A 19043-nucleotide genomic window follows, 5' to 3' on the forward strand; every position below is an offset into this window, starting at 1 on the left:
TTTTTTTTTTTTTTTTTTTTGTAGTTTTTTAATTTGTTGCTGTTGTTGTTGTTGTTGTTGTTGTTGTACTTATAGTACTTAGCTCTTATTAACCGAGCAGGAGGTCTGTATGGAAGAATCTTGATCGAGGTCGGGAGTACAGACCGAACGCAGTGAGGTCTTTACACACGACCGAGCTCAAGATTCTCACATACAGACCGACTAAGCTTGGTTAATAAGATGTTTATTATATGGCAAACAAGAAAAAACTGATTCGTTTAATGTAACTGGTTTGTACTAGCTGACATTTTGCTTGCGAACGACGATGAGCTGAACTTAATTCTGCCAAAGTTTGCTCGTCCTCTATACTGTTTTTCCTCATCAGGCTTGGCACTTCCATAATATGAATATTTTCTGGAACTAATATTTTGGAAGAAAATAGTCAATATTTTTGTATTTAGTTGGCAACTTTTTCCCGGCAAAATGTGATCGGTCGAGATGCCGGTCTAGATGGGAAAATCTAGACCGCTGTCAATATCGATTTCAGCCAATCAAATTCGTGAATTCGGTAGTTCCCAGTCCTTGTGAGACAGCCATATAATAAAGTACAATATGACACACAACTTAACTATACCTAAACATACCTCTAACAATACTTTACTTACAAATACCGAATTACAGTATGTTACTTACAACAGACTAGTTACAATAAATTACATTACTAAACGTACCCTACATACACGTAAATTACTTACAATAAATTACTCACAGAAAACTGCTTACAATACGTTACATACAGTAGAGTCTCATTTACAATACTTTTTTCGGGAGAGGGGATTCTAGAAAAAACGTCGAAAGTTTAAATGAAATTACAAGTTAAGAGTTTTTCCCATTTTTTGTTATATTTAGTCATCTTATTATGGTTTACTACTATTTTTCGTTCTATGTCCAGAACTATTTTAACTTTTGCTACGAAATGGTTCCATATTATTCAATTTGCATTTATAAATATAAAATTTTGCCATAAGTATCAGGTGATTTAAAATGATTTTATCTTTGCTTTCACTAAACTCACCAACTAAGATAGTCATTAGTGTTAGAGTCTCTACAAAGTGCATACTTAGCCTCTCAGGCCCGTGCAAAATAAATTCCCTCGCTTTTCAGTTAAATTTTGAACATACATTGCTGACGAGAAGCGTTCGTGCAGTTAATTTTTTTTTTTTTTTTTGAGAACTGAGATGAGTTTGAATCGGATCGAGCGGAAACAAAGCTAACTACCGGCTCTACAGGGGCAGCTCGCCTGTTTTGAGGTCGATAATTAAAATTTGTCAGATTAAAAATTTAAATTAAAAATCCGTAACACAGTTAATAGCATAGCGCTTAAAAAGCCGTGATCTAAACTAGGTTTCTTATTGTTCTATTTTTGCTATATTGCTTGCTAAAAAAAGGACAATTTCAACTTCGGACAAAAAAACGTGTCCCAAAATAGAGACGTCCGGAATTCTTAAGCTTCCGAAATTTTAAGTGTCCGAATTATTTACAGTACAATGTAAAATTTTAAAGCAGCTTCAAAGCTCTTAGTTTCCTTTATGGAGCGAACTCTGGTTGAGACACTGCTTAAGATACGTAACGGCTTGATAGAATTTGTGTTATTTCCTCCTTGGTATATCTCTAAAACCTTGAGGGGGCAATAAAACTATCATTCTCACAGATGATGTTTAAGTTGAATTCGTGTTTTGCAGGTGTAAATTTACTCTAGCTATGCTTTATCACAGTGTCCGAATTGTTTCCGATATGAGATAAAAAGTGTCACAAAATTGAACGTCCCAAATTTCAACATTCGTATTTCCAGACATCTTGGATTTCCTGATTTTCAAAAACGTTCGAAAACCATCAAAATCGACTCAAAGCTAGCTAACATCAATTAAAACCCTAAAAAGTCTTAAAAATGAAATATCCTGAATTAGTATATACCACACAAGTGAATAGTGCTTTTCGCGCGCTCTGATTGGTTAACCCGGAGGTGATTAGCAACTACTATTCACCTCCACTTCGGTGAATAATTGTTAACTATACTTGGTTTTCGCCAGTCATGTGATCAAAACTAAAACTCGTAACCATTCAATAAATAAATTCAAGAATCTGGAATATGATAGATGATTGCCATATAAACAACCTCGCCAAGAATCAGGTTTATGCTGTTTTTCAATCGCGCGTTATTCGCCGAAGTGTGTCACCGAAATTTATAGAGCTTTGTATGGAGACGCCATGTTTGTGCCCTTCGGAGGGGCACAGACATGGCGGCCGTAAAGTAACAGAAACATTTGTCATTGAAGTCTGCTATTGAAACGAAAAATGTTTACTCTAGAGCTTCGACACATTGAAATAAATGCTTGTTCTAGTGCAAGCACCGTTTAGTTAGCAAAAACTAAAGCGATAACTCATCATTTGACCTATGCGACAGCCTTTTCGGGCCTCCATTTTCATGTCACGCAACGCAAAAGCTTGGAAAATTACAAAAAGAACCTTGTCGAGCTAAAACATTGTCAAACGTCAAGTTCGTATAGGGTCTTTTGTCTAATGAAACTAAAACCTCAGAAGGAAAGGTAATTTTTAATTTTGGAATATGACTGCGTCACATGACTGAAACCAAGAATATAAAGTCACATTTTCTTGATAAAAACAAGAAAATTCCAAAGTTCAAAAAGCATGAATGTCAAAATATACAGTCACCACGAAAACATCCTTTTCCAAGATCATTGACATACCAGACCATTAGCAGCCTTTAAGGTGTAAATGGTTAAAGTTAGAACCGTGATGCCTTAGTTTTTGGTGCGTATACTTGAACTTTAATGAATAAGGTGTCGTCAACAAGAAAGCGTCTTGTCCTGAGGTCATTATGTGATACAAATTGTGGGAATCCCCACCCTAAACGGATTTCTCCTTCAGCAGTCCTTTCAAAGGATTTTTCTGGGGGGTCTGCATTAAACCCCATAACAACGTTTTGTCGTTCATTTGGATTATCTTGCTGGTCGATTAACGTAATTTTTACCCGCTTTGTGAACCCCTTGGGTAATATGGCGTCATATTCGCCTTTCATTACAGCAATAAATATGGAGAGATGAGTGTTCTCTCCAGCGCCATCGCCATCTGGATACAATCTTAGCATCAGTTTGTAGCCATACGCGTAAAACGGAAAACTGTCAATTAACCGCTTTTCTTTGTTTTTTCCTTGCCTCAATTTGTTTTCAAAGCTTGTTATCTTCCATATAAAATCGTGAGATACTTCTGTATGCAGCTCTAATATCAACAGTCTATTGCTAAGATAAGTGTTTAACGATTCAAATTTGTCTTCAAGATCCTTCTTTACCATACCCACATTCTTTTCATGCATGCTCTGAATAACACTTACTTTTTCTAGTTTCTTCTGGAATCTATCTTCAAGGTCCTTCTTTACCATACCCATATTCTTTTCATGCAGACTCTGAATAGCACTTACTTTTTCTTCTAGTTTCTTCTGGAATTTATCTTCAAGATCCTTCTTTATCATAACCATATTCTTTTCATGCAGGCTCTGAATAACACTTACTTTTTCTAGTTTCTTCTGGAAACTATCTTCAAGATCCTTCTTTACCATACCCACATTCTTTTCATGCATGCTCTGAATAACACTTACTTTTTCTAGTTTCTTCTGGAATCTATCTTCAAGGTCCTTCTTTACCATACCCATATTCTTTTCATGCAGACTCTGAATAGCACTTACTTTTTCTTCTAGTTTCTTCTGGAATTTATCTTCAAGATCCTTCTTTATCATAACCATATTCTTTTCATGCAGGCTCTGAATAACACTTACTTTTTCTTCTAAATTTTTCTGGACTGTATCTTCAAGTTTCGTCAGGTAAAACTTAAAAAACACAAGTCCCAACACCAAACAAATCGAAAATATTGTGCTAATTTTCCTACGAATTTTCTGCTCTTGTTCAAGCTGCTCTTGAAGGATACCAACTCTCCGTTGGTGTTGCCGTTGTAAGAAATCTACATTGTTTCGAAGCTGGTCTTGAATATCATCTACTTTCTCTTCAAGTTGCTCGTCTAAGATCCTTCCCCTCTCTTCAAGTCTGTCAAAATGTGTGATCTGTTCTTTTACTTTTTCCTGCGTGTCCCTTAACTCACCGCACGCTAAATCGAGGTGACTTTTAGTTGCACATTCAAGATGTGATTCGAGTTCATCTCTCTGCACCTGAAAATAAAATGCTATAATTTTAACTATTTCTTTCGCAAGAACAAAGCTATTAACTACACCTTTTATACTTGCAAAGTTTTCCTTTCCTTTTACGCTATCCTCTTTCTTTCTTCTTTTAGCGTCGAATAGATTTTCTAATCTTAGATCGGTCGATCGGTAGGAGTGGACAATAAGCCCAAAGAAGAAGGAAAAAATACAAGATAAACGTGGAACTAGGAAGTCCGAAACAAAGCACGTTGGTCACGTGACGATGGAAAACGCTTTAGTTGAAAGAGTTTGTGAAAGAAAGTTGAATGGATCTTCCGTAACAAGCAAGAATATGAGGCTCTACTCTTGGTAACAAAATAGTACAACATAACACTTAATTTAGCCACCGAATTTCTTTACAGTTCTAACGGTTCAAAGAACGGATTAATATATAAATATGAAACTTAGGCGCTATTTATGAGGTCTCGGGTACCCGAGACAACTCTCCCCCTGAGGCAACTTTATCGAGCGTTTATATGCGAAAACGGTTTCCCTACAGGCCGAGTCAAAGTTGACCCCGCACGATTATTGATAACTCTTATTGAATAATCAAATACGCAAATATCCCTCTTTCTTTGAGTTTTCCTCGGTCATTTAATAAAATTTCTACTTTAAACCTTTAATCCAGGCATTTCGTGACACTCGCTACGCTGAGAGTTGTCCCAGTTAGGCGAACCAAAGCGTCTATATGCAGAAAAGATGTCCTGTCTGTCAGGGTCACCCTACCTGCCGAGGTGAAACGAGTCGGGGACGTTCATATAAATGGTTTTTTGAATTTTTCAACGACACAGTGAAAAGTTAACTCGCGCAGGGTAACTCGGGGGGAGGGTTGTCTCCGGTACCCGAGACCATATAAATGGGGCCTTAGAAACGAACGGTGTTAGCCTTCGTCTTCAACAAGAATAACAACAAAACACGTATCATCTTGACTGTTTAAAAAAAATGTAAAATTAATTTGAAATGGGAAAAATGAAAATCTAGTTAGCACATTTTACATATAATGGCTAAAATTGGTTATTCAGCTACAGTACGTACGTCCCTATTTCTACACTCAAAATATTAGTAAACACTATACAACTTGAGAGATTCACTGTTCAACTGATGTAGGCTCATGAACAAAAATCGCTCAAACGGTGTCAAAGACAAGTTCCTTTGAAAGGCTAGTCTGTTACAATCGCGCTGTCCCCTGTTACACTACTTTGAATGTCTAAAGTAAAAGACGTTCACCTATCATATACACATGAACTGGCTCCCTGGTCAGTATTACAAAAAAAAAAAATCCCCTTAAGAAGTTGCCTTGGTGATTGGGAAATGTACAAAACATTGATAACTTAGTCATAACGTGGTTGTATTTAACTATCGAAAAACGTTTACCTCTGTGCAGCAGCCCATCCACGCGAATGGACACGGCATTTTTGTCAAGGGGCAATAGTCCTTAATGTGATTAGAAACCTGTAAGAAAACGATGACAAAACAACACTTAGTTGACACCATTTACAGTCAAGTTTGCAGTACTGCTGCCAGTTTTTTGACAACTTTTTGGCATCTTTTTCACAATAATAATACTTAACAATTAGATTATGAGTTCAAGATTTCTATTTAAAGAATAAAGCATTTCTGTCGAGGAACTGTCCCGGCTGATAGTTTCCCCGCGGAAATATGTTGTTCTTAACACAAATATTTGCCCGAGAAGGGCAAATATGCTATATACTTTTAAGAACATCAAATTTCCAAGGGGCAAGTACAGGACCGGTAGTTCCGAGACATAAACACTTTTTTGTCTTTTTTGTTAACCTCTAAATTTTGTTCCGCGCCCCAAATCAAAAATCATATTGAACTATTTCCAACATTTTTAGATGAAAGGCATGAAAGGCAAATTTAAAATCAACAAGAATTCAGATAAAAATCCACTAAATGCAGATCAATCAAATATTTATTTATGCATAACACCTGTCACAAATGTTTACAGAAAGTATTTCACGGACGAGTACTATCCACCCGGGTATTGTACTGGGACGGGCACCATGGGCAGTTATAGCTCATCTCCAGATTCTCTCCCAAGATTAATTAGTGTTTATCGGAGAGACTTTATCTATGAACAAGTGGGCTGAGAGAAAAAAAATTGACGCCGCAATTTTTCTGTTTTTGTTGTTGTTACCAGATGACGACGGTACGGTGATCAGTACTGTCACATATAAATGAGTAAATCTGGCCCAAGAGAGGAACAAAGTGACACTATGTTCATTTGTTTTGCTACTACATGTTCATATTTTCAAGCAGTTAACAGTAGTTCGTTGTTGTTCAATTTGAATTATTTGTTTCAGTTGTTTGCTTAGCCCCACTAGCACTTGTGCTATAACACTGCCGAGGGCAATTAATGGTTATATATATATTTTTTATTTTTGTTGTCTTCCATGGAAAAGGTGTCAATGATAATTTCTCACAAACAAAGGGCGAAAACCAAAATTCTATTAATTACCGACAAGAAGGAGTACTGAGGTGACCCACCATTTCTCGAGAAACTACTTCTTCGCAGTTGTTAGGACATCTCAGTGGGAAGCGTTCACATGTTTTAAGATGATCCTGCAATTCCTGCAGTTAAAACAAAACAACGCAAGGCTCGTGAATTATTTCCGTGAAGTTCGTTACCACTTCAAGCAAACGGTTGAACGGTTGTCAATGTTGTCGATGCTTCTGCTGCTGACGATGATGATGATGATGATGACTGAGATAAGAAGGAGGAGAAGGAGGAGGAGGATAGTGTTGATGATTATGCTATGCTGTGCTATTGCAAATAGTCATGGAATTTAGAAGAAAACACAGATTCGTCACCCTCACCTTGTCTCTCAGGTTTAAAGCGCCGCACTTGAATGGGCAGGGTAATGGACGCAGTTTACATTTTTCTCGGACATGATCCTGAAAGTAATAAGAAGTCAATATCTCTCAATTCTCAAAATAACACCTGCCTGCTATAGCTATATAACTGCCTTTTCAATCCGTTACATTTGGAAGTTTTCTGACTCTTTATTATGTTTGTTTCACACGAAAAAACCACAAATTTTGGGTACAATAGGGTAAAAGCATCACCGTTTTATTTTTTTGTTTTGTTGTCTTTTTTTCTTTTTCAGAAAACGGCAAAACCTTGCGCTGATTCCCGCGGTGGAGTTGAATAACTGTACGTGTTTATTATATCTAAAAAAAATTGACTTACCAAAATATGGAGAGTTTCATGTTTATAACCGTCTCATTTCTCGATAGTAAACAAAACATCAGATTTCGGACCACATTTTAGTGATTTTATTACTGACTGTTATTTGGAAAAGCTACCTACCAAATTTCGGTACTGTATCTGCTGAAGCAAGAGCTTATTATACAGAGAGGTTGAACGAACTCGTTTATAGAAATAAAAAACACAATTCTAATTATGTTGCCTTAAGAAAAGGGGAAACCCGTAGATTGGAAGTAAATAGCAAAGGATATCATTACATGTAGTTTGATAAACCAATCACGGCGCGAGAAAAGCGTGGTACATTATTTTGGTATATACTAAGACGAGTATTTCCGTATTTGCATATTGACAACATGTGATCATTTTTTATTGTCCTGTTAGATTTAATCAATGATTTGTAGGAAAATACACAATTAACGACGACCCAACGAAGAAAAACTTATCATGATAATTCCTTTATTAAGATGACAATTTGAAGATTTGATGAGTGCACAACTGGTTTCAAGATCATTCAGCCCAAACTGTAATTAGTTAAAGTTTTACACTCTATTTAAGCGATGCTCTCATCGGTTTACTGTTACCTCCATTTGACACTTAGGGTGTGGCTCGTTGCAGTGTTCACACAGTATAATCCTCCACTGGCACGTGACACTCACGTGTTCACTGAGGTCTTTCCATTTCAGTGTAACTTGACAGTTATCATTGATGCAGGGAACATCTCTAAAAAGGCAGGATGCCAAGTGAGTCTGTCGGAAAACCAACATGCTTTGGTTGAGAGCGATTACTTTTATCAATAGATCACTTCTTCATCGTCTGCGTTATTTAAAACAAGTCATCTTTCATATGAGGTTTTCATATGTCACAGCACGCCTCTGTCAAGTAAGTAAGTAAGTAAGCAAGCAAGCAAGCAAGTAAGTAAGTAAGTAAGTAAGTAAGTAAGAGTTAGTAAGACTTTATTAAAGTGTCTAAAGTGACTGATTCTAAGCTACATAGAAAGCTACTCAATAGGTCTAGTCACAACATAAATGAGAAATAACGCCGCTTTGCGCTTGGGCCATAAATCGGAGGGGGGAAAACTCGGTCCGTCACTCACAATACGGACCTCGAACTCGGTTAGTAACAGGTATGGCTTAAGGTCTACCACGAACCCCGCACAGTATAATCAGATCCGCGCCAAATTTTTCTTCGCTATTTTGTTGAAAGGATAACAATCGATAGCCCATAACATGCCTCAAAAATAAAAAAAGAGGAAACCAAAAGAGATCACACAAAATTAAATAAGACGGAAGCTGATGCTATCAAATTTCACATTCCTCGTCAGCACTAAGGAAGCTGAATGCACTGAGCGTAAGCGCGAGAAAAAAAGTTCTCTAGCTACAGTGAAACCTGTATTAAGGCGGCTTCCTATAATTTTACGATTGCACGCGCGCATAGGACGAAAGCTCAAGTAATTTTTCATTGTCCTGTTAGATTTAATCAATGATTTGTAGGAAAACACACAATTAACGCCAAGCCAACGAAGAAGAACTTATCATGATAATTCCTTAATTTATTAAGAAGCCAATTTGAAGGTTTGTTGAGTGCACACTGGCTGGTTTCAAGGTCAGTCAGCTCAAATTGTATTTAGGTAAAGTTTTACAATCTATTTAAGCGGTGCTCTCATCGGTTTACTGTTACCTCCATTTAACATCTCTAAAAGGGCAGGATGCCAAGTGAGTCTGTCGGAAAACCAACATGCTTTGCTTAAGATCGTTTACATTCAATCAGGAGTCATAATCGGGGACGGAGACCGTAAGTCTTATGATCCGCGGGCACCTATGATATGGGACAATTTTTCTATTTTTAGACCAAATTGCGCCACCGTGACGACATATATCCGCGCGGATCCACGCACATGTCGGGGATTCTCGCGTGGATGTTGTCACGTTCCGTGATCAAATGGCGAGAGTTGCGAGATTCTCTTGCAGATTTTTCACAGCGATGGCAGGGAATAAGGCAATGAATAAGATCCAGGACTCTTACATATAGGTTTATGCTCTGAGCTGATGGAAAAGGTGAGTTTTTCAGGGTCGAAAACAAGACTTCAATTTCGCGCTGTGAATGCGTAAGCTTTTGCGTTTGTTCTGTAAAGAAAAATTATGAAAGAAAACTCTTTCCTCTGGTATCAAGCTAATTTGAGAGTTTTTCAAACAATGCTTAATCTTAACCAGAACCTGTTTTTGATAGTTTCTTATAGTTTCTGTTTGTATGGCGACTTTGCAAAAGTTTTTGACTAGCTCATTTGCATAGTGCAGCGTGTGCACTTTCAAGTCCGAGTCGGTGTTTTCAATTGTCCACAAATCTTGACAAAGATTTCTTTCGTTGTCTTTCGTGCTGAGATGCTGCAACAATTTTTACCAACGCCGAAAGGTTACTAACATCATGTGTGTTTCTTTAACACAGTGAAATTTTACACTGCGAAAATAAAATAGAAAAGGAGTTTTGATAACTAAACCAACAAAATCGAAATGGTTGTTCGAGTTGATTAAAGAAATCGTCATCGTAACTTTGCCGATTATTTCTGCTCTATTCACATATTTTCAGCTAGGCTTTCAAAATTTTCTCAAACATTTATCAACCTTAAACATATTTAAAAACTAGAGATATTATCTGAGTTCGATGTAAGTTTTCACACGCACGAAAGTGCGGGAGTGCAATTTGTCATGTTTTACTGACTGTACAAAACACACATCGGCGGGCGCTCTTATTCATCGACGACAGACAATTTGTTAGATTTTTACACAAACAAAACTGAGCAGCATCTACAGACGTAAACTCATTTTCACTTATTGGGCCTTGATAAAACATCAAGCGTTGCTTACAATTCAGGCGAAACTCAAACTTGCAATTATTTTTTTACTTTTCGGTCGCGATCGACTGGCGAAATCCTCGCAGGCGTGTGGCAAGAGGAGGGAAACTTTGAAGTTCTGAAACGCTGCAATATCCAACTATATCCGACTAGTTTTTTCTTGTGTTATGGAAAAGCTGTCAATGTTCAACATGTATGAAACTTCAGTAGAGTGGAGTAATGTGGAGCTCTTGTAAAAGAAGCAGCGGAACATAACTTGGTCAGTGATATAAAGCGGGACATAACTTAATTCGACACTGTCTTACTTCACTCGAACTGGAGCAGCTTACGACGAAAATACTGAAGTGAAAATTCCAACAGACATGAACGTATTGAGTTGTGGGCCAAAAGTATCAAAATATTTCGGGAATTTTGGACGCCATTTCCCCGCGCTACATCCGCAAAAATCCTCGCATCGTGTACGCGCGTGTACCGCACATGATGGTGCAATTTGTTCTAAAAATAGAAAAATTGTCCCATATCATGGGGACAGCCCCAATACTAGAAATAGAGCGCGCTTACGGTCTCCGTCCCCGATTATGGTCCCTGATTCAATAGATCACTTCTTCACCGTCTCAATCTCGTTCCCAGAGTCTTCGTTCCCCTTGACCAGCGGTCGGAAAACGAGAGCGCTGGGAGCAACCATTTTGAAATAACCGAATTCTGCCCATCCGGTTTCACTGCGCAGTCTGCATCTATGGCGCACGCCTGAAATGGTTACTCCCAGAGCTCTCGTTTTCCGACCGCTGGTCAAGGGAAACAAAGACTCTGGGAACGAGATTGTCACCGTCTACGTTATTTAAAACAAGTCAACCATCATTCATATTTGCCTACTCTGTGTACGTACGCGCTTTCTTCACATGCTGAAGAGGGGCTAAGCCCGAAACGTCTAGTTTACATGTACGGTAGTATTTGACACTTTCAAGAGCTTTTTCAGCCTTAAATTTAGTTCATCTTGATGCCGACCTGAGTTGGGAGTTGACTTCCAGTAGAGAGATTTAATGTTGGAATTTGATGGTGCTATTTATCCTTCCACTAATATTAAACAAACAATCTGTACCTCTTTATATCTTAATTCACCAGTCCACTCACAACCATCACTTGGACATCTTATGATTAACGATAGAACCTTCCGCCCCGTTGCTTTGTCTGGAAAGATATCCTAAAACGAAACAGAAAGTCTAAGACTATTGAGAGATCGAATGATACAATTTCGTATTGAACTATGCCTTTTCAATTATGCCTTGGAAAATCATCAGGAATAACTTCTTTAAAATTAATTAGTAATTATAATTAAATACGTAATAATCAAATATACGTAATTATCAAGACAGTAATTATTTGTGAATAAATTACTTTACCAGGAGATCTACCATCACTTAGGCCCAGTTCAGACGCCGAACTTTTCATGAGCCGAACTTAACTCGACTTTGGACCGACCCAAATTATCAAAAGTACGCCTGTTGATTCAGACGTCGAACTTAATTCACCGAACTTAATTTAGTTTGAAGCAAAACACATCGAAACATCAGCGGTCTTCAGGCAAGGTGTATGCATTAGGGTTGGCACATGAAAAGTTCGACGTCTGAATCAAAGCCGTTCCAAAACCGAAATTCCCGGCTGAGCTAGGCGGGAAGAACGGCTGAGCCGTTCCAAATTCAAATAGCCGTTCTTAACTGATTCAGACGCCGAACTTTTCATGTACTTAATTCAACGTATTAGGTTCGGCTGATGAAAAGTTCGGCGTCTGAACTGGGCCTTACTTCGCATCGATTGTATCAAAGGTTTTCGGCAACTTTTAGTTTTTTTTTTAGTTTTTGACGGAAGAGAGATCGGTCTATAATGTGGAGTGAACCTCGTGGTGGAACCTTATAACCAAGGGTTTATGGTAAAATAACGTGTTGAAAGGGTGGGAAACGGTCCTTCAAAAACTCTGGGTCTCGCAAAATTTTAGTCGAATTTCACGGGACTCGCAGTCTCGTTTTTTTAGCAGTTATGTGCGTAGTCACGATTTTTTCACAACGCTGTGTCGCGATCTCGCTTTTTTGAAAGGTTGAGGAAGTCTCGAAGCCCCGTGACTGTTTGTTTGTTTTTAGAAATGACGTCTTCGCGTCACTTGATATATTGAATTTTAATAACGCAACTAGGGCAACTTCCAATTTTGCAAGAAAAGGTTAATCCGAAATTCTTCTCAATTGTTTGAATTCAACCAAAAGTACCGCCACGTCATTTTGGTGCTACAATGAATTTTAAAACAGGGAGCGTGTTCTAGGATATCAAAACGTATAGTGTTATGGTTGAATTTCCAGTTACAGATAGTCTCCGTGTGGCAATTTAAAGTCAAATAAAAAGTCAAAATCTGTTCGGGCTCGTAACGAAAACGCACGTCACGACGTCTCGCGAAGTCTCGCATTTATCATTCGCCATCCCTTTTTCAAGACTCTAACGGGCCCTATTCCAATGGAGGAAATACTGACGGTTATAGACTTATGCATTTAATATACCTCACGGTTCAAGGTCTGCCAATCCGCGGGACAAGTTAAAGGTTCGCCGACTCGCCTGTTAAAAGAAATGATAAGAAAATCAATGTAATTCTCTCAGCTCTACCTCATCTATATACCGTAAAAATTACTTGTTCCTTGTTTTCAGTCAGTTTTGCTTAATCTAGGGAGATTTTGTACGCGGTACGTGTGTATTTGTACGCGCCTAAGTTTTTTTCTGACGTCAGTGATCCCTCTCGCAGGGTCCCAAATTAAAGCGAGTGGAGGTGGGGAGGTGTCCCTGGAACCCTGGAGTCCGAACGTTTTAGCTGTTGAGTCCCAAGCCCCATCATTTCACTGCCTGGAGCCCTGACCAGGAGTCCGGAACCCTGAAAGCTCTGCTGCGGAGCGCGGAGCCTGAAGCATATTAAAACTGAATCAATTTTAGTGCCCAGTAAAAGGAATTTAGTGAGGAGAAAGCGAAAGAGATAAGAGAACTATGCTTTTCTTTTGCCATTTGTACAGTGTGTAACGTAATTATCATATTCCCATTGCGTTTTTTGAAATTTGTTAGATTGTTCACGGCCTCGTATTTAATTTAAAGTCTTTGCTATTACGATGAGAGATGGCCGAAATAAATCACTTATCAACACAGTTACATGACTTCCATGCTGGATGAAAGGGTCAGTCACATAAAGCGCCATCTTAATTATGGAATTGGAGTTCCTTCTAATTTCGGTGCACAGTAATCGTAGTTTTAAATTTTTGTTTGCCAAATCAAAACATGAAAAAGCATTGTGTACAGGTAATCAGTAACTTATCTTACTCATGTACCAACCTTTGGGATAGATAATAGTAAGTTTAACAGGAGAGACTAATGATTTAATTAATAAGAATGCTTTTCGCCAATAAATATAAATTTAATATACCTTTTTCCTCGACTTTTTTATGTATCAACCTTTGGACTTACAGATAGTACACGTAGGTTCATAGAATAGATTTTTTTCTCAAGCAATTTTTTACTCAGTTTATTACCTATTTGAATAATAATACTGACAAAAGTGCAAATGAGGGTTGACACTACCGTGAAATTGATGTTAAAATCCTCTTAAAATCCACAAGCTTTTTTGATGCAATCCACATCATCAGGGGTAAGAAAAATATTCCGCATAAGGCTTCTATACAGATGTAAAGTAAAAATGCGTGAAAACGGCAGGAATGGGAAATGTATAAAACAATTAATAAGGCGCAAATATGAAGAAATGAGTAAATGATCTAATGGGCGAGTGTCGACACTGTACAAAGAGTCTCTCTACATATACTGAAATAGTCATTAGAACAAAAGTATCCAACGATTACCTATTTGAACTATCCCTGTCTGTCCTGTCGAATAGCTGTTTTTTTAACTGCCTGAAAATTGGACGTTAGGGAAAAAAGAGAGTTCACAGCAAACTCGATAGCAAGCGCAAACTGATGAAATGACTGACAAGCTGCCGGAAACTAGCCCGCAAGAGCACCCCGTTTTCCGGCTCTTGAAAAACCCGGATGCTCCCGCAGGCCAGCCGGAAACGCGCAAACGGTAGCAAGAATGGCCACGTATCCAGTTTTCTCGCCATTAATTACGTTTTTTGTTTAGACCTTGTAAATGAGAAAGACAAAATAAAGATAAAACAGTGCTAAATTGTTAATTCCATTCACTCCATGTTCTCATTTTTGGTGAAAATTGGAGCTATAGTCTACTAGACAACAGTCTGAACAGTTGAGCCAGGAACTTCAAAGTAGGTGTTTGGACAAAAAAACAGCCGTGGAAAACCAAAAATCCATAACTCGCTTAAAAGGCTTCGGATCGAGCTGAGAAGCGAGATGACAGTAGAGAAGACAACAAGGCATTGAGGTAACTCAATTTCTTTGCCAGAATGTCAAAATTTCAGCTATAATGTCGATTACCGTTTCTCCCAATACAAATCTTTATAAATTCAAACCTTTGTAACACAACACCTCCATATGCCGTAAGGCGAGAGTCACGTTTCGTTGTGTAATAGTACATGTCACCGGCTTAGTTTTTAAGATAGATGCAATTAGTGGTAAAAAGTGGGTCAAGTTTGTTGCCATGCAACCGAACAGTGCACCCTTAATTTATGACTTAAACACAACTACAACAACCACAATCTTTATTCACTATTCAGGTACAAAAAGAACGGTAAGACAAAAAAATAGCACAGCCATTCAAAACAGGACAGTTCCAAGCCTGAAAAATCGCACCTAGTTCCAAAATTCTCAAAAACAGAAAACTGTTTTGAGCCACCTTAAGCGATTGAACTTTGTTGTTCACTTATAAACAGTAAAAGTAAATGAAAATCGATTAAAATAACTTGAGCAAATCTCCAGATATTTTCGGCCTCTCTTCGTGAGATTCTTCCCAAAGCTTCCAAAAAATCACTGACTATCTTACTCACCGTTAGCATAATGGTGACTGGCTTAAGCCAGTAACCACAATTAAGCCAGTAACCACAACAAGAAGCTATTTCTTAAGGTTGCCGTAGACCTTCAGGAGCGATTTTCTGCGATTTTTTTTTTTTTTTTTTTTCTCATCAGACCAGACTAAACATTACCAATTTTACAACATTTTCGAAAACAAATTATTTCAAAGTATTGAAATGCACGTGGGTTGTCGACAAAAACTTGTTTTCGAATTAAATTCTATAACCCGCCAAAGTGTCGTAAACCAATTAGAATGCGTCAACCGCAGGGCCTCCGGTGACGTTTTCTGCAATGCCAATTATTCAATGGCCGGCCTCGAGTAAAGTCTAAAATGATCATGGTTAAATATATGATAACGCAACGAAACATACCCCAGTGTCCGCATTTCTGAATGCAGTTCTTCTTTAGAACGGGCCGATGAGGACGCCGCTGCTGATGCTCCAGTTTTGCGCTGCCTGAAAGACTTCTTTCTGCCCGGCATATCGCAGTGAAATACTACGTGGATCTCGGGACGTGGATAGATAGTCGCACTCTACACGAGTTTCCCGCGAAATAGTATCCCGCACAGAGTCTCGTAGGAGTCCGCAGGGGTCTCTCGTAATTCCATCGGCTGTCAGCATTGGCGGTACATGTAACTAGAGCGTTGACATAATGCCCAGCAACGGCGTAAAATGTTGCTTAACCTTTAGACATTTTAAGTTCCTTTTGTTTCCGTGTTTCCAAGTTATTTTTGGTCTGCATGTTTACCTTGTGAATCACGAGCGTTACCCTGATAACATTCATACTCACTATGTCAATAAATCACTCTGAAACGGAAAACATTACCGCTTCTTTGGTGATCTAAACGAAACTAACTACTACCATCGCCATAAAATATTGCATTGGTGGACAAATCGCGCGGTGTGGCGATGTCTGTAACTCGAAAATATATTTCCTTTTCACTATCACTATTCGATTAGAAGTCCAGTTCATAGTTTTCTTGTGCAATATAATAACGAGAAACGAGAGTTTCAATCGTCATTCCCCATTTTCGTACAAACAAACAATTAAAATGTTGCAAATGCCACATTTTGTTGCGATGCAACGAATTTCGGCGGAAATTTTGCCGCCGGATTTACATTAACAATTACGAACTTTATTCTGATTGGATATTACCTCCACTATGTCAATAGTGCACGCTGAACTGAAAACAATACCGTCTCGTTTCTGAGAAAAGGAAACAAAAATTAATTCTGCCAACGTGTAAAATTAATTCATGCTTTCGCTTTCGCCTACATTTTGTCTGTTAAATGAAGTAATTCAGGAGCAATTAAAGAACTTAGTCGATCTAAGGAAGGTAAGGAAAAAGCAGTGACGTGTAAAGCAAAAGCCGTACACGATATGATCTTGATACGCTTGAACGAAATCGCATCAAACGAAAACATTTCCATAAAGCAAGTGATGAAAGTCACATCATTTATCTGCCTACTGAATAACCTGCGACCCAAGACCTTCTGTTGATCAAATTTATATCGGCGATAAACACTACAAGAGGTTCAGTTATATTATAGTAAGCTAGCTATTGGTAAGCCCGGTCGCGATGCAAACATAAGCACTTCTATACTGAATTGTAAGCACACGAGTCGGCATTACCTCGAAGGACAATGGGTATTTGGAGGAATCGAGCAGGAAAGTTGAAAATGTTTTATGGTTGCAGTGGACAAAGGAGACCAAGCAACTTTGTTGCTGCTGATAGAAAGGTGGATTGAAGAAGGAACAGTTATAATATCTGACTGCTGGAAAGCGTACTGCAATCTCGAGAAGCATGGCTATACACGCAAAACAGTGAATCACTCGCAAGAATTTGTGAACGAAAAGGGAGACAGTACCAATAAAATAGGTTACTGCAAACAAGCAAAGGTGAAACTACCTTCTTTCGGTGTGAGAAAGCATCACTTCTCCTCTTACTTAGCTGAGTTTATGTGGAGGTATAAGCACAGGGAGGAGGACGCGGGGGGGGGGTACTTTGGGAATTTCTGGGTGGGGATGTGCTGCTGGGACCCTGGAACCCTTAGCCTATACCAGAGCTAGTTCAGCTGAAGTTTGCTACCCTATACTAGAGTTAACTCCCCAAATTCCCCTCATCTATCGACACTGTTGAGGCTGATTTGCGTAAATTTAAACTTGCCGATCTGATTTTTTTATATTTTTGAGTGGCGATTCCTGGTTTCCTTAGTCTAGATAAAATCTTCAACCAACTAGTCAGTTTTGTGAAAAATTATGCCCTATTCTAGACCCGAACGCTCTAATTTATATACCCTATCCTAGAGTAAACTGCTTGCAAACCATACCCTTCACAGCGGCACATACCTATATAGCCCATATATGGCAGTGCCCCCCCCCCTCCCCACCCCCGCTGGGGGAGGGCGTATATTTGAAATCTTCTTACGAGGTGTCAAGAAAATGTATAGCGAATAAGTTACGTTTTGTAGATATATGAACTGGCTATGCGACGCGCGGTGTGGTACACGATGTAACGCTTAGGGGTAACGCTCATGGACCGAGGAACAATGATATCGTACGTCGTAACATTTATTCGTCTAATAGGCTAAATTTTGATGGTATCGCCTCCTCGGTAGCGAAGTACAAATTCCAGTGGCATTAAAACAAAGTGCATGATCCACCGTGGTGTAAATTTTAGTGGATAACGCTTATAGAACGAGCAACACACATGCACAGTAATTTGTCAGTAGTCGTTTGCCAATAGCTGTACTGAGTCGCCTCTTGAGGTACATAAGTGAAAAATGCATCCAAATTAGTTCTAGTTTTGAAGAAAAATTAAAGAGATTACACGGTTTAGCTTTCAGCGGATAACACTCTTAACTTTTTTGTGGATGAGTGGTTTAATTAATTACCTTTGAATGATTTACATAATTTCATAGCTGTTCTGAGTCTTCTATCGACGCACATTAACGAAAGTTGCTTCTAAGGTAGTCCTGGTTTTGAATAATAATTAAAGAAATTGGTCTAAAAACGTGTTGAAGGCTTTAGGCATATTGTTTTTCAGCCTTTGAGTAGTCTTCGCAAGCATTGAATTAAATAGACTCTGATCCCTGTGTTTCCGCCTGCATATTCTAGTGTTTTTATGGGATATTTCTTCTCCTTAAGCTTATGCTTTTGCAGCGAGTGTAAACTAGGCCCTATAGGATATTTGTTGTCCTTAAGCTTATGTTTTTGCAGCGAGTGTAAACTAGGCCCTACGAAATCAGTAACACTGTAACCTAAAAACGTAAACAAAGCCGCACCTTCTAAAATATTCCTCGAGGCATTCTTCACAAAACCTGTGGCCGCATCCCGTTTGAACAGGCTTCTTAAACGGCAAATGACATATCAAACAGACAATCTCATCTTCAACTGCATCCACAAAGTCCTCGTCATAACCAGAAGGTAGCCGATTTCTAGAGGCTACCGCCATGTTGTAAATTTCAGAGTGAAAGCCAACCTCGCCCCAGGGCCTTCTCCGCTAACCCGGCCAAGGCTGAACTAATACCCTTGCTGGTTGGTCCATTCACACGAAGACACTGATTGGTTAAAATAATCATATGGCGGACGTGGCGGGTTTTTTAATGAATAAGAAAGGGCTGTAGCAAGTTGTATTATAGTCGAATTTAAGCGATGTTGAATCAGACTGCCGTTTACGATTCAAAAGGTGAATCTTTTCTGTTATATAGATTTTAA

At 38.6% G+C, this 19043-nt stretch overlaps 1 protein-coding gene across 1 annotated transcript; it reads right to left on the minus strand.

Annotated features, from left to right (window-relative positions):
- LOC110042659 (TNF receptor-associated factor 4-like) lies at positions 1 to 18825 on the minus strand. The gene is made up of 8 exons (XM_089284069.1): positions 18611 to 18825; positions 12870 to 12924; positions 11426 to 11527; positions 8060 to 8224; positions 7088 to 7165; positions 6758 to 6841; positions 5624 to 5701; positions 1 to 4219 (listed from the first exon to the last, which is right to left on the minus strand). The coding sequence occupies exons 1-8, from the start codon at positions 18778 to 18780 to the stop codon at positions 2786 to 2788; spliced, it is 2166 nt and encodes a 721-aa protein (XP_089140195.1). The 5' UTR covers positions 18781 to 18825; the 3' UTR covers positions 1 to 2785.
- Positions 18826 to 19043: the final 218 nt, after the last annotated feature.

This window comes from Orbicella faveolata, unplaced genomic scaffold, assembly GCF_042242905.1.
Source record: "Orbicella faveolata isolate gen_17 unplaced genomic scaffold, um_ofav_v1 contig_1, whole genome shotgun sequence".
Classification (NCBI taxonomy): domain Eukaryota; kingdom Metazoa; phylum Cnidaria; class Anthozoa; order Scleractinia; family Merulinidae; genus Orbicella; species Orbicella faveolata.

Bases quoted from the DNA above. Each gene is read 5' to 3' on its own strand.
- LOC110042659 (XM_089284069.1), bottom strand. From the start codon at position 18,780: ATGGCGGTAGCCTCTAGAAATCGGCTACCTTCTGGTTATGACGAGGAC. The intron at 11,528-12,869 runs GTATATTAAATG...GTTTCGTTTTAG, and splicing joins GGCAGACCTTGAACCGTGAG to GATATCTTTCCAGACAAAGC. The intron at 4,220-5,623 runs GTAAACGTTTTT...TTTTATTTTCAG, and splicing joins GGATGGGCTGCTGCACAGAG to GTGCAGAGAGATGAACTCGA.